Source organism: Triturus cristatus, chromosome 7 (genome assembly GCF_964204655.1).
Source record: "Triturus cristatus chromosome 7, aTriCri1.1, whole genome shotgun sequence".
NCBI lineage: Eukaryota > Metazoa > Chordata > Amphibia > Caudata > Salamandridae > Triturus > Triturus cristatus.
In genome coordinates this window covers 953,176,251-953,190,288 of record NC_140590.1, presented here as the reverse complement: position 1 = coordinate 953,190,288, position 14,038 = coordinate 953,176,251, and the positions used below count along the sequence as shown (strand labels likewise).

Sequence of the window (14,038 nt, the reverse complement as noted above, 5' to 3'; positions counted from 1 at the left end):
TTGCCCATCTCCAGATTTGCTGTGCCAGTTGGAGAGAATGTGTCCCCCCTTGCTTTTGTATATAATACATTGTCGTCATGTTGTCTGTGCATATGAGGACAGTTTTGTTCTTTAGGTGTACCTGAAAGGATTTTAGTGCCAGGAACACCACTAAAAGTTCTAGGTGATTGATGTGGAGCAGTTTTTGTTGACTGGTCCATCTGCCCTGAGTGGTATGTTGAAGGAGGTGGGCTCCCCACCCCGTGAGAGATGCGTCGGTAGTCAGCACAACTTGTGGAAGAGGCTCTAAGAACGGCCGCCCTTTGGACAGGTTGATGGTGTTCCACCATTTCAGTGAGCGAAGTGAGCGACTGTCCACCAACACCAGATCGGTAAGTTGTCCGTGAGCTTGGTTCCACTGTTGTGCTAGACATTCCTGTAAGGGACGCATTTGAAGTCGTGAGTGTGGGACTATGGAGATGCATGACGCCATCATGCCTAAGAGCTGCATGAACACTCTTGCTGGAAGAGATTGATGAGTTTGAAATTGAGAGATGAGATTTTGTATACTGGTTATCCTGGCGGTGCTGGGATAAGCTATGGCTTTGGATGTATCTATGGTTGCCCCTAGATACTGGTGTACGTGGGAGGGCTGTAGATGGGATTTGGGGTAGTTGATAGTGAATCCCAAGTTGTGGAGGGTTGAATAGTGCGATGAGTGTGGAGAACGCATTTTTGGTGAGTATTGGCTTTCATGAGCCAATCGTCCAGATAGGGGAAGACATGGATCTGTTGTCTTCTGAGGTGCGCTGCCACGACTGCTAAGCACTTGGTGAACACCCTGGGTGCTGTTGTTACTCCGAATGGGAGAACTGTAAATTGGTAGTGTTGCCCGTCTACCACAAATCGTAGATATTTTCTGTGAGCAGGATGCATAGGGATGTGAAAGTATGCGTCCTTGAGGTCCAATGTGGCGAGGAAGTCTCCCTGTTGTAATAGTGGGAGGACTTGTTGGAGGGTGGTCATATGAAAATGATCTGATTGTATATACTGGTTTAGTAGTCTGAGATCCAGTATGGGCCTTAACGTTTTGTCCTTTTTGGGAATGAGGAAGTATAGGGAATATACTCCTGTTCCCCGATGTTGAAGAGGGACTGGTTCTATGGCATGTTTTTGTAACAGGGATTGAACTTCTTGTTTGAGGAGAGAGAGATGATGTGAGGACATTGGACGGTGTTTGGGCGGTATGTTGGGGGGGGATTGTATCAGTTCGAGGCAGTAGCCAGACTGGATAATTTGTCTTACCCACCTGTCTGTGGTGATGGAAGTCCAGACAGGCAGGAATTGTTGGAGCCGCCCCCCGACCGGAGTGGAATGGTCTGGGGGGAGTGGTGGCAAGTCACTGTTTAGTGGCTGGGGAGGTGCGGGTAGTGGTGTTGCCCCGCCCTCGACCTTTGGTGTTCTTCCCCCTATAACCCCCTCGAAAATATCCTCTGTTAGGGGATGTTTGTCCAGAATTTTTAAAGGTGGACGTGGTCTCAGTTCCCAGATTTTTGGAGGCTCCTCTATAAAAGGAGTGACGAAAGGAACCCCGGGTTTGAGGAGACTGCAGTGCTCCCATAGATTTGGCAGTCTCATTATCTTTCTTCATTTTTTCTAATGCAGTGTCCACTGCAGGGCCAAATAACTGCTCCTGGTTAAAAGGTTGAGCTAGAATTGTGGTTTGTACCTCCGGTTTAAAACCGGAAATACGGAGCCAGGCATGTCGTCTGAGTAAGACGCTGGTATTGACCGTCCTAGATGCAGTATCTGCTGCATCCAAGGCGCATTTAATGGAGGCATTAGATATTAATTTGCCTTCTTGAATGAGGTCATTAGCCTGGGATTTAAATGGCTCAGGCAGATGTTGCATAAGGTCCTCAAGTTGGTCATAATGCGCTCTATCATACCGGGCTAAGAGGACTTGGGTATTGGCAATACGCCAGTGGTTTGCCGCTTGTGCGGCGACTAGTTTGCCTGAGGCCTCTAAAAGCTTAGACTCCTTGTCCAGGGGAGGCGTTTCTCCAGTTGTCTGTGAGTTAACACGCTTCCTGGCATTTGACACGACCAAGGAGTCTAAAGGGAGCTGAGGTTTGATGTATGCGGGGTCCTGCGGGGCTGGTCTGTATTTTTTTTCAATGCGGGGGTTGAGAACCCTAGCTCTAACAGGGTCCTTAAAGACTTCAGTGGCATGCTTTATAACCCCTTTAATCATGGGCAGTATGTGAACAGTTTTCTGTGACTGCTCAAAAGTATCGAGGAGAAAGTCCTCTTCAAGGGCGTCTGTGTGCATTGTGACGCCATGGAATGTTGCTGCCCTATTTATGAGTTGGCCAAACCCCAAATGGTCATCAGGAGGGGAGGGCTTGGAAGGGTAGGTAGTGGGGTCAGGCATGTCAGGTACCGGGTAAGACCAGTCATCTACTGGTGCTGTGTCTGGAAATGTAAAAGGGTCGTTTGGATCGAGAAGATCATTAAACAAATCAGGGTCCGCCCCTCCCCCTAAATCATCATCATCATCCTGTGGAGGTGGTGAATGAAAAGGAGATGGTAAAGGTAAAGGAAAAGGAGGAGGAGGAGGGGGGGATGGGTTAGGAGGTAACACAGGAGAGGAAGGACGAAGTGGTGAAGTAGCACAGTCCTTCTTCCGTATGGGAGCTGGAGGTGGTGTGATGTCCAGCTTCCGTTTTTTGTATGGGACTGCAGTCACATGTCCGGTTTTGGGATTAATGTAGATCCGCTTTTGAGTAGGATCTGGGCGAAAAAGTTCATCTGGCTCCGAAAGTGGTTGTGGCGATGGCCGTTTCGGGTCTTTATGAACTTTTTTCGGTGCCGATGGAATCTTCGGTGCCCATGGATTTTTCGGTGCCGATGGATTTTTCGGTGCCGAGGGACTTTTTGGCATCGGTGCTGAGGAACGTTTCGGTGCCGGTGGAGACTTCGGTGCCGAGGAACGTTTTGGTGCCGAAGGAGATTTCGGTCTTGAAGCCTGTTTCGGTGCCGACAGTGGGGTTTTCGGTGCCGAAGGTGTTATAGGTACAATAACATGAGGTTTGCTCGAGCCCGAGCCACCTACAGGCTTAGATGTCTTTGGAGCCGGGCCCGAGGGCGGGGCTTCTGAAGAGGAGTTTCGGTCGCGACTGGGCCCAGCTGGCGGAGTCTTGACCAATGTCTTTTTGGATGGGGTAGGGGCAGGGGGGATGGTACTCACACGCTGCCCTGGAGTGATGAGGTCATCGCAATCGTCGGCCTCGGACACGATCGAGATCTTCGGTGTCATCTTCGGGAACATCCTGAGCAAAGATGTCGTCCGGTTCTGGAGCTGGTTTGGCCATAATATGGCGTCGAGCTCTTCGGTCCCGGATGGTCTTCTTGGAACGGAAAGCGGCACAAGCTGGACAGTTCGATTCGTTGTGTTCCGGCGACAGGCAGAGGTTGCAAACCTCGTGGTGATCACTGTGGGGGAACTTCGCTCCACACTGGGGGCATTTTTTAAAAGGTGTCCTGTCCATCAGCCGCTTCCGGAACCGGTCCGAGTTGATTTCGATGGAATGAAAATTGAAGGGTTATTTCGATTGCTGGAAGTTTTCTGCTGGAGCGGAAAAAAGTTCATCCGAACCCAATGGCGGAAAAAAACAATCTGACGATGGAGTGGATGCCCATGCGCACTGTTGTCCAGGGGAGGAGTCACCTATCTCGTGACCAAAGGCTTCTTCCGAAGACAACAACCTGCAATCATCCGAGCCCAACACCAGATGGCGATCTTATCCTCAGTGTGTGATCTGCAGCTCATATGCCTCGAACATAAGCTTTATAAACCCCACATTTAGAAGCTATATGATTAAATCCCGGATATCGCGCCTGTAGAGTTTTCAATTGGCTTGTGAGGAATCTTTCCATGATTAGGTTCGCAGTTTCCAAATTGATTATAGCAGTACTTAAGATTAGAACAAAGTTGGGCAAATAAATAAGCATTTATTAATCACTCTGAGCTGTATAAGGATGTCAAATGTTTTAATATCTTGAGTTTTTAAGGTTTGTTAACCAAATTAAGCTATTATGACTGACTGTAACAATGTTTTTCAAAACGCTTTCATTGAAATAGACGTATTGGTGAAACATCCTCGTAAGTGGGAATATTGGGGCTGTAGATGGTTTAATGATGATCTGAGAAACAACTAAAATATATAGAAAAAAGATCTATCTCTAAATAGGATTTTTTTTAAAGAAAATAGTCTATTTACAGTGTAAATGAAGACTGAATATTAGTGTAACTGTTACCACCGCAGCCATATTTTTCTTGCTCTTGCTAACAGTGCCCAAGGCAGAAGTACAGGTCCATTATGATTTTGAGCTTCCTTTCACATCTTTGTCCTCAAAACAAGTAACAATTAGCTTGCTAAGCCAAGAATGTAAGTTCTTGTTACATTAGAAAGACATCACTTCCTTTTTCATGGTCTAAGAGTTCTGAATACTCTGTTTTATGAGTTCACGTGTGCATCATTGAAAGCGTATATTCAAACCACTGTATATTTGTGTACTGCCTTTGCTTAAATACCGCACTCTTTTTCATGGCTCAAGGGACGCTATATATGATAAATTATGAGATTAACAAATTTAAATGTTTCTTTAATTGATAAACCTTCCCAGACTTCGACTAGTGTGCAGGTTTTCCTTAACCATCCTGGTGTGTTGGTGCCAGGGAGTGCCTGCACTTTAGTGGAGACAAAAAGTGGTGCTGGGTGGAATCTGTATTACAATCCCACGTTCCAAAGGTCCAAAGCTGGACCATTGTTTGGGGGGACATGGGTGGAGGACATCCCGTGTTCAACTTACTGAGTACGCTTAGAAATTTATGAAATATTAAGTTTGATTGTGTTTATTAACTGTATAAATTTAATGAACTGAGATGTTGAAATTGTCTTCAGTGTAGGTAAAGCCAAAATAAACCTGTCTGGGTAGGTGCGTGGGGAATGCTAGAATAACTGCAGTTAAACGTGTGCGAGCAATCAACCATATAGAGCAGGGGGCTCTATGGAGGGGAGAGGAAGAGGAGGACAACGGTGTGCTTAGATCCCTTAGTACAGACCCTAGTCAATGAATGAGTGAATCAATGAGGTTCACCACTCTATCAGCTCAGAACCTTGGCAAGCACAAAAAGACGGCAACCTGAAATTTCCAAAAGCAAAGTGGTCAGTGCACATACTTTCCTACCCACTAAACAAGAAAAGACAGGAAAGAGCTGTTGGACTCACCCTTAGCCTTTTACTCTTGTAACTAACACCCTCCACAGGATAAACTGCAGAACAAAGTCGAAAGACCCTTTAGAGTGTACCTTGTTGTGAGAGGATACAGTCAGGAAAAGGGGGCAGAAAACAGTAAAGCTGGAAAAGCTCCAGCAAAAGAGACCCATTCCCATGTGATGTACTACCAGTAGGGAACAAGCTTTGGCACAGCCAATAGGTGCTGTATTTTCGAGATCTATTGACTTTGTCAATGTTGATTTTTTTTCTAGACTTGTTGCACAGCATTGCGGGCTGCTTTGTAACACGGCCTAAAGTACAGAAAAAAGTGCTATGATGCAGCGGGTGTTGGCCACATCATAGTGCTTTTTTTCTTTAACTCTTGTTGCACAGCACGTTGCGCAAGGGGGTGGCAAGAAACAATAGGGAGGTGCGTGGGAGTAGGGATGGATCAGCAACGGACAGAGGGAGGGGGGTGGGTGGGGAAGCAACACAAGGGAGCTGCATGGGAAAACAGAGTGCATGGCAAAAAGTAAAACATTTTGTTATTAAAAGAACATGGAGGAATGGGCGGCCAGTGGAGAGGCATTGGCGGCAAACAGGATGCAGTGCTAGGTTCTTGCTCCATGGTAGGGACAGAAGCGGGGAGAAAACAAGGAGGAGAGCAGCTGGGTGGAAGCAGAACGCATGACCAATAAGAAGCAAGTAAATGTGAGTGACGTCGTAAAAGCCAACCAATGGTAAGTACTGGTAAGTATTGGGTGGACTAACTCAGTTTAAAGGTTTTTTTTGTGTGGTTTTTTTTAAACAAAAGATTACACTGTCAGTGCATGTCATGGTTTCATGCAAAACCTAAAAAACACGAGCAGGTATATTAATGACTGGGTCAGGTGAATAGCCACATGCAAGTATGAAAGGCTGGGGATCACCACAAGGTGTGCTTGGCAATGGTGCAGTGCAGGCCTATGGGATGGCATGTGGGGTAAAATCTAGACCAAGTAAAAGCGTCGATTGCATCAAGCAAAAACATACCTGGCACAATGACTACACAGGAAACTCTACAAATAACATACAAACCAGTACATTTAGAAATAATCTGATGTCTTGTAACTGATGAAACACATTAAAATGTATGGAAACACTAACCTCAGAAGGCTTTTTGTCTTTTTGTCTTGCCCAGCTGCTTTTCGTAGTGGCCATTTTAGAACATCTTGACCAGGAGGTTGCATGACCTTAATAAGATAAGAAAACATTGCTGTAAATGATCATCCTAAAATGCAATATGAAACTTCTTGATTTAGGCTTTTTCTGGTATGTTTATATAAATGTAAAAAGTTAAAGCATACTTCTTGAAACACAATGGAGACATAAGCTGTTCAAAAATAAAACGTGCTATCCTTACTATTGCTAGGTTTTGAATAAAAACGTTGACTTTGTAACTTTTTTGTTAACATTTTTCTTACTTGGCCATGATCCATTTTGGAGATTATATTCAAACCCTGACAAAGAAAGCAATATCAAGGGAACATAAAATATTCTTGTCATGGAGTGCCCGGACAGGGACTGAGTACCGCAAAGGATTAGTTACTTACCTGTAATCCTAGTTCTCTTCCAGGGGTATCCTCATCAAAGTCATAAGCACTAGAATATTCCCGCCCATGTGCGGGACCCCGGAAACACAATCATATATGCGACAAACATATATGTATCTCCACACACATATATATATATATATATTCACTTAAAAAACCATAGGTTTCACACATGTTATAGTTAGCTGGACATTTCCCTCGTAAAAAACCAATGAAATTCCCCCGTTATAGTTAGTGCAGGCAACTATAACTCACGCGACCGCAATCCTCTGCTGATGACGTCAGATATTACATCACTGTACTTAGACACCTATTTACCCATGTCTTCTTCCATTAATCTTTAGCTATACATATATTACAAATATTTATTTTTTCAGAAAGACACATATTTAATCAGTGATGTAATATCAAATGCTGCAACGTGGCTTTATGGATGGGCTCAAAGGGAGGACTCATCAATCTAGAGAGGACTAGATTCAACTCCCAAGGAGGAGGAGGCCGAACAGGGGGATACACTTTCTTCAACCCCTGTAGGAAATCCTTGACCACCTGTAGTTGAAAGAAGGAAGGCTCGTTTGGAGACTTTCTGTAAGCCGTAATGGCCGCTAAATGTACTCTGATCGAGGAATACTTTAAACCTGATTTAGCCAAGTACAGGAGATAAGGAAGAATTACCTTCTCCTGCCCTGTGGTAGGATTAAAAGGATTACGAGTGCACCATAAGTATAATCTTTTCCACTTAAAGGAGTATGATGCCCTTGTGGAAGGTCTCTTTGCCTCCTTTAGTATATGCATACAGTCCTGCAGTAAATTCAAATGTCCATATTGCAGGACCTCAGGTGCCATGCTGCCAAGTTCAGTGAGGGAAAGATGGGATGTAGAATCTTCCCTTCCATCTTGGTCAGTAGGTCCGATCTGTAAGGAAGCCTCCTGTGGGGGTGCACCAACAGCTGTAAGAGATCCAGGTACCACCACTGACGAGGCCAGTCTGGGGCTATCAGGATCATAGACATGTTGGATCGGATGAGCTTGGGTACCAACTTCGGGATCAGAGGCAGAGGAGGACAGGCGTATGCAAATACTCTGGATCAATCCGTCAAAAGAGCATTCCCCCTCGTCCCTGGACGGTGGAACCTGGACGTGAAGGCCTGGCATTTTTTGTTTTGATCGTCTGCAAACAAGTCTATGGAAAGTTGCCCCCACTGATGGAAAATGTCTGCCTCTACCTCGTCATTTAGCACCCAGTCTGGCTGATCTTCGAAGTGCCGACTGAGTGCGTCTGCTCGCACGTTTCGCTCCCTTGGAAGATGCACCGCTGTGATGGAGAGGCCTCGGGCTAGAAGCCAGTGCCATATCGTTTGAGCTATCAGGGAGAGCAGGCAAGAGCGCGTACCACCCTGTTTGTTGAGGTAATACATGGTGGTCGTGTTGTCTGTTTGGATCAGGATCGAGTTGGACGTGATTGAGGGCTGAAAAACTTTCAGAGCTAGATGGACTGCTCGCAGCTCCAACATGTTTATGTGGTAGGATTGCTCCTTGAAGGACCACCGTCCCTGCATCTGTAGGCAATCCATGTGCTCTCCCCACCCTTGTAGAGATGCATCGGTTACCAAGGACTGGGTCGGAACAGGTTGATGGAAAGGGACTCCCACTAAGAGGTTCTTTGGTCGAGTCCACCATAGAAAGGACGACTTTGCTGCTTGTGAAAGCACAATACGGTCTTCCCAGAGACCCGATGCTTGGTCCCACTTTTCCTCTAGGTCCTGTTGCAAAGGTCTCATTCTCAGCCTGGCGTTGGGACTGAGAAATATGCAAGAAGCAATCAATCCTAGTAGAGACGCCACTTGTCGAACCGTTGGACGAGTTGTCTGGAGAAGAGTTTTGCACTTCTGTTGAATTGATGAAAGTCTCTGTTCCGAAGGAAACACTCTTCCTAGGCTTGTATCCAGAGTGGAGCCCAGATAATGGATCACCTGAGAAGGCCGGTGAACCGATTTCTCCATATTCACGTGCATACTTAGCCTTCGGAGTAGAGATAGACACATTTGGAAGTCGCTCTGTACTTGCTGAGGGGATGGCCCTTTCAGGAGCCAATCGTCCAAGTACGGATACACGAACAGACCTCTTCTGTGTAGAGCCGCCGCGACCACCGCCATGCACTTGTTAAAGACTCGTGGGGCAGATTTTAGTCCAAAGGGCAACACCCTGAACTGGTAGTGATTGCTGCCAACCACGAATCGCAGATTTCTGCGATGACGGGGAATTATAGGAATGTGGAAAAACGCATCCTGGAGATCCACTGAACACATCCAATCTCCTGCTTGCAGATGTGGACATATTTGATGAAGTGCCAGCATGCGAAATTTCTCTTTCAAGATGACTTTGTTCAGCGATCGAAGGTCCAGGATAGGTCTGAATTTGTGCTCTTGATCTCTTTTTGGTACAAGAAAGTACCTGGAGTACACTCCCTTTTCCCCGCTGAGAGGGAGGAACCTTCTCTATGGCCTTTTTTTGCAGAAGGGCCACCACTTCTTGTCGTAGTAACTTTAGCTGGTGAGGACGAGATCTTTTTGGAGGGATGTCTTTCGGAGACTCACGGAAACTTAGTGCGTATCCATTGCGCAGTGTACTGAGCATCCAGCGATCTTTTGTTATGTTGCACCACTCTTTCAGATGATGTGAAACACTTCCTCCCACTGGAGTGGGCAACGGCGCCAGAGGAAGCTCTTGCTCAGTGCTTCCCTGCTGATCTAGCTGTGGAAGAGGACTGCTGCTGATTACCTCCTCTACCTCTGTTTGACTTTCGGCATTGGAACTGTGATCTTCCTAGATTTTTGTTTTGGGACCACTGAGGGGTTTGAACCCTCTGTTGGTAGCCCTTGCGCTGGTTGGGTCTGTATCTCCGCCTGAATTCTTTCTTCTTCTCTTATCTCACCACCTTCAGAGTGTCTAATTCGGCTTTCATTCTACCCATCTCCTCATCTGTATGGGTGCCAAACAATGAGAAGCCAGAAAAAGGCAGGTTAAGGATCCTCTGTTGAGCATCTGGTTGGAGAGCTGTAAGCCTTAACAAGGCAGACCTCCTAGCGCAAATGCCATGCGCATAAGAATGCGCCGATAGTGTGGCACCATCTGCTGCCATGCTAATCATTTGGTTAGCTACCAGGGATCCTTCTGTAATGACCTCCTCAAAGTCCTTTTGATCCTCCTTTGGTAGCTTCTCTTTGAAACGATCCAAAGAGTCCCATAAGGCTCTGTCAAAGCGACCTAATAAGGCTGCTGCGCTGGAGACTTTTAGTGATGACGCTGCAGATCCACAAACCTTCCGTCCCCAAGAATCCTGAGATTTACTCTCTTTGTCCGGAGGGACCAACGAATGTGCAGAGACTGCGTGCGTTTTTCGTGCCGCTGCGACGATAACCGAATCTGCAGGCGGATCGTTTTTTTTTTTAAACGGGTCTGTATCAGCCGGTTTGTATTTTTTCTGTATTCTGGCAGGTGTAGCCTTAATAGCAGAGGGGGTTAGGAAAATGTCCATCACTGGTTCCAGAAGCCCAGGAATCAGAGGCAGCAACGGACGAGAAGCAGATCTTTGGTGCAGCGTCTCAAAGATTACCGTAGTTGCGACCTGAGGAGTAGACATCTCAATGTTCAGCTTCTGAGCCCCTCTTTGTAGCACATCATGATACGTGTTAATATCATCTATCGGAGACACTCTCGACTGTGGGCTGTCCAATAGGGTAGGTGAATAATCTTTTAGAGGAGCGGGTGGAGGAAGATGACCATGTAGGAGACCTCCTTCTTTGGTGATGGGAAGTAGAAGGCCTGCGCTCTCGCGATCTTCCCGCACGGCGCTGACGTGCAGGTGAAGGTGATCTATCCACCTCTTGTACTAATCTTTGTAGAGGAGATCTGTGGATTGGGCTAGTATATTGTTCCTCCCTTCTTGATACTCCCACCGGATCCTTACTCCAGTGATGGATTGGTAAAAGCCATCCTGGAGATAGGTGAACCGAAGGGGAAGCCGTTTGACGTGACAGATCTCTGTCGTGACCTCCTCGAATGACGTTCTGGGGACGCAGATGGTGAATGCATTGAAGGACGTCTCGAGGAATGAGAGGATGAGTGCCGTGACACTGACTCAGTAACCAAAACCACTGAACCTTCTTCAGATCTCACTGATGTGGGTCTCGACGTCTGGCGTATAACCTGCTCTGACGGAGCCCTTCTCGACGTCAATCTAGATCTTCTTCTAGCCATCGAAATTCGACCAGGTGTTGGGATCGATTTCGGCGTCGATTCCGTGTGTTTCGACGGCGAATGTCTCAACGTCGAATGTCTCGCCGACGATGCCTGGGTACTTCTGCGTCTCGACGTCGATCGTCGGTGGGATGACGACGGCGGAGGGCTTCTGGTCCTCGACGCCGATCGTCACCGGGTTGACGACGGCGGAGGGCTTCTTGTTCTCGACGCCGATCGTCGTCGGGTTGACTACGGCGGAGGACTCTCTCCCCTCGACGTTGATCGTCGTTGGATTGACGACGACGGAGGGTTGCCAGCTTTTGACACCGAACGTCGAGACGACGCCTGCAGAGGGACGCTGATCCTAGACGCCGATCGCCACCGGGTTGACGACGGCGGAGGCTCACGATTCGTCGACCTTGAATGTAGGGACGTACCTGTATGTCTGCGTTCTCTCGACGGCGAGCCCGCCGAAGGTCTTTTCTTGGACATATGCCCCACCGATGGATGTTTTCTCAGCGCCGAGCCCGACGCTGATGAATTCCTGCTTCTAGAAGAGGATCCGGGCCTCTTAGAGCCCTTTCTCACCAGAGACCTGCCTCTGGAAGCCTTTTCTGCCAGCCCATAAAGACGTATACGCTCCCTGTCTTTTAAAGTTCTTTTAGAGAGAGACTGGCAATGAGGACAAGTCTTGGGAACATGATCTTTTGGCAGACAGAGAATACAGACTGCATGAGTATCTGACCTGGCCTTCTTTTTTCCACAAGAAGGGCAGGGATCAAAAAGGGATGGCATTTTTGAGTGGTAAAAAATGCCCAAATTAGTCAGAAAAAGTGAGCACCTTACTTGACTAGATGTAAAACGTCGAAGTAAGATACATTTTTCCTGAAAATTGAAGAATATTTCTGAGTAAAACCAGAAAAAAGTGGAGCGGTGTAATCAGGGTCCTGACTGAAGGCGCCGGAAAGAACAACTGACTTAACTGTCACCCCTGAGGCATGATGGCAAGCTAGGGGTCATGGCTGCCTTAAAGGCACGGTGCCAGTTTATTTCTATGTTGCTATGAGTTAGCTTTCCAGGCTGTCGTTTTCTGCAATGCAGCCTGTGAGCTGTCAATGCTTTCAGTCCTATCTGAGGGATTGTGCTAAATGCTAAGCATTAAAACCTGCTTTGCTGTTGTTTATCCCTATATATATATATATATATATATAATATATATATATATATATATATATATATATATATATATATATATATATATATATATATATATCCAAATGCCTTCGCCTGACCTGCAGGCTTGATCACCAACGATCGTTACAACATAGAACCAACCATTTTACACGTTTGTGCTCGTGAAATGTCACGTGATGTGACTACAGAGTTAGTGTGTTGGAAGAAAGACTTGTAGTTTCTTTTAATACATTGCAGCTACACTCTAAAAAATTAATCAACAAAAAATGCAAAATTGAAAAATACTGTCACATAATAGTGTAGAGTGTAGCGCTAAACAGATGCTTGATATTTAGAACAATTATTAAAGATTGATATCTTTATTCAAAACTCCCAAGTTTCTCAATAACCGCACTCCTATTAGAATGCAGTATTGAAACGGCCACGTAAATTATTGAGCCGATCAATCTCATAAATACAGAATCTCATTAGATAATGTGAGCTGGAATGCGTAATCCTATTGGCGCTCAGTCAGCTATAACCGAAACAGCGTAATAAAACCCCAGTGGGTATAATTAACGAGCGGAAGATTGTATACATGAATCTCTATACATCTGATATATACTGTCCTTACGCCCTAATGGGCATTATTAAATCCTTCGAACAAGTCTTATATCTCCAACAAAAGCATAGTGCACAAAATAAAATAAATACTAATAATTTATTAAAAAACAGTTCGAGGAGGATGACTACTAATATTATGTTCCATTTACATTAACTATGCTAATCCTCACAGATGTGTAATTAAATCTTCTTCCATGTTCAGTCCTGTTGGGGTACGAGTATTGAGTGTCAGAATATAACATGACTCAATTTTTTCTCACGATTGCCCCCCCTGGCATTTGGCGGTATGCAATCGATTACATAGTACAATAAACCCTGCTCATTTTTCTCATGATGTGACTCAAAGTGACGTGCCGCAGGGTATGTTTTGTCACCATTCCGAATTGCCCTTAGGTGTTGCAACACCCTTTTGTGAACTGGATGGATTGTGCTGCCTACGTACCTCATGCCACAAGGGCATTGCAGCACATAGACAGCATAATCTGTTTTGCAGGAATAGAAACCTTTGATCTTCTTTATTCTCTTTGAAAGACCCAATGCATAGGAAGCAGTGTTTTTACCATAGCTACAGGCCTTACATTTGGTACACTTCACAAAGCCTTCTTTTCTTTTTAACCAAGAGCTTCCCTGAGTGTTCTGTCGATTTTTTGTGTTGCTAACTAACATTTGTTTAAAGGAACGTGCTTTCCTGAATGAAATCGCCGTTTTTTTCTGGACTTGTTGGCCTAGAAGAGGATCATTTCGAATTAAATGCCAGTGCTTAGAGAGTATACTCCTTACTTGCCCATGGCATTTATTAAAGGAAGTAATCATTCTTTTGATTGTTTTCTCGCTGTTGTCGATTACTTTTACTGCGACTATCCTTAAAAAGAAAATCCTCTCTAGTTCTTTTTTTGGCCCTTGCTATGGCACTGTCGATAACCTCCTCTGTGTAACCTCTTGCTTTAAAGCGATTTTGTAAACTTTTGAGTTCTTGCTTGGATACTGCATCTTCACTGCAGTTGTGTATTGTTCTTATGCTCTCCCCATACGGGATGCTTCTAATAAGGCTATAGGGATGGAAGCACGTTGCATGTATCAATGTATTCCTGGATGTAGGTTTCCTATATAGCTTGGTATGGACTTTTGACTCTTTGATATAAATCG

The 14,038-nt window shown here is 45.6% G+C and overlaps 1 protein-coding gene across 3 annotated transcripts in view; it reads right to left on the bottom strand.

Annotated features, from left to right (window-relative positions):
* JADE2 (jade family PHD finger 2) overlaps window positions 1–14,038 on the bottom strand; it is a 533,878-nt gene that overhangs the window by 366,611 nt on the left and 153,229 nt on the right. For all 3 annotated transcript variants that reach the window (XM_085617976.1, XM_085617974.1, XM_085617975.1), the window contains exon 3: window positions 6,408–6,493. In XM_085617976.1, coding sequence (XP_085474102.1) covers window positions 6,408–6,493 — 86 coding nt within the window. The remainder of the gene's footprint in view (window positions 1–6,407; window positions 6,494–14,038) is intronic.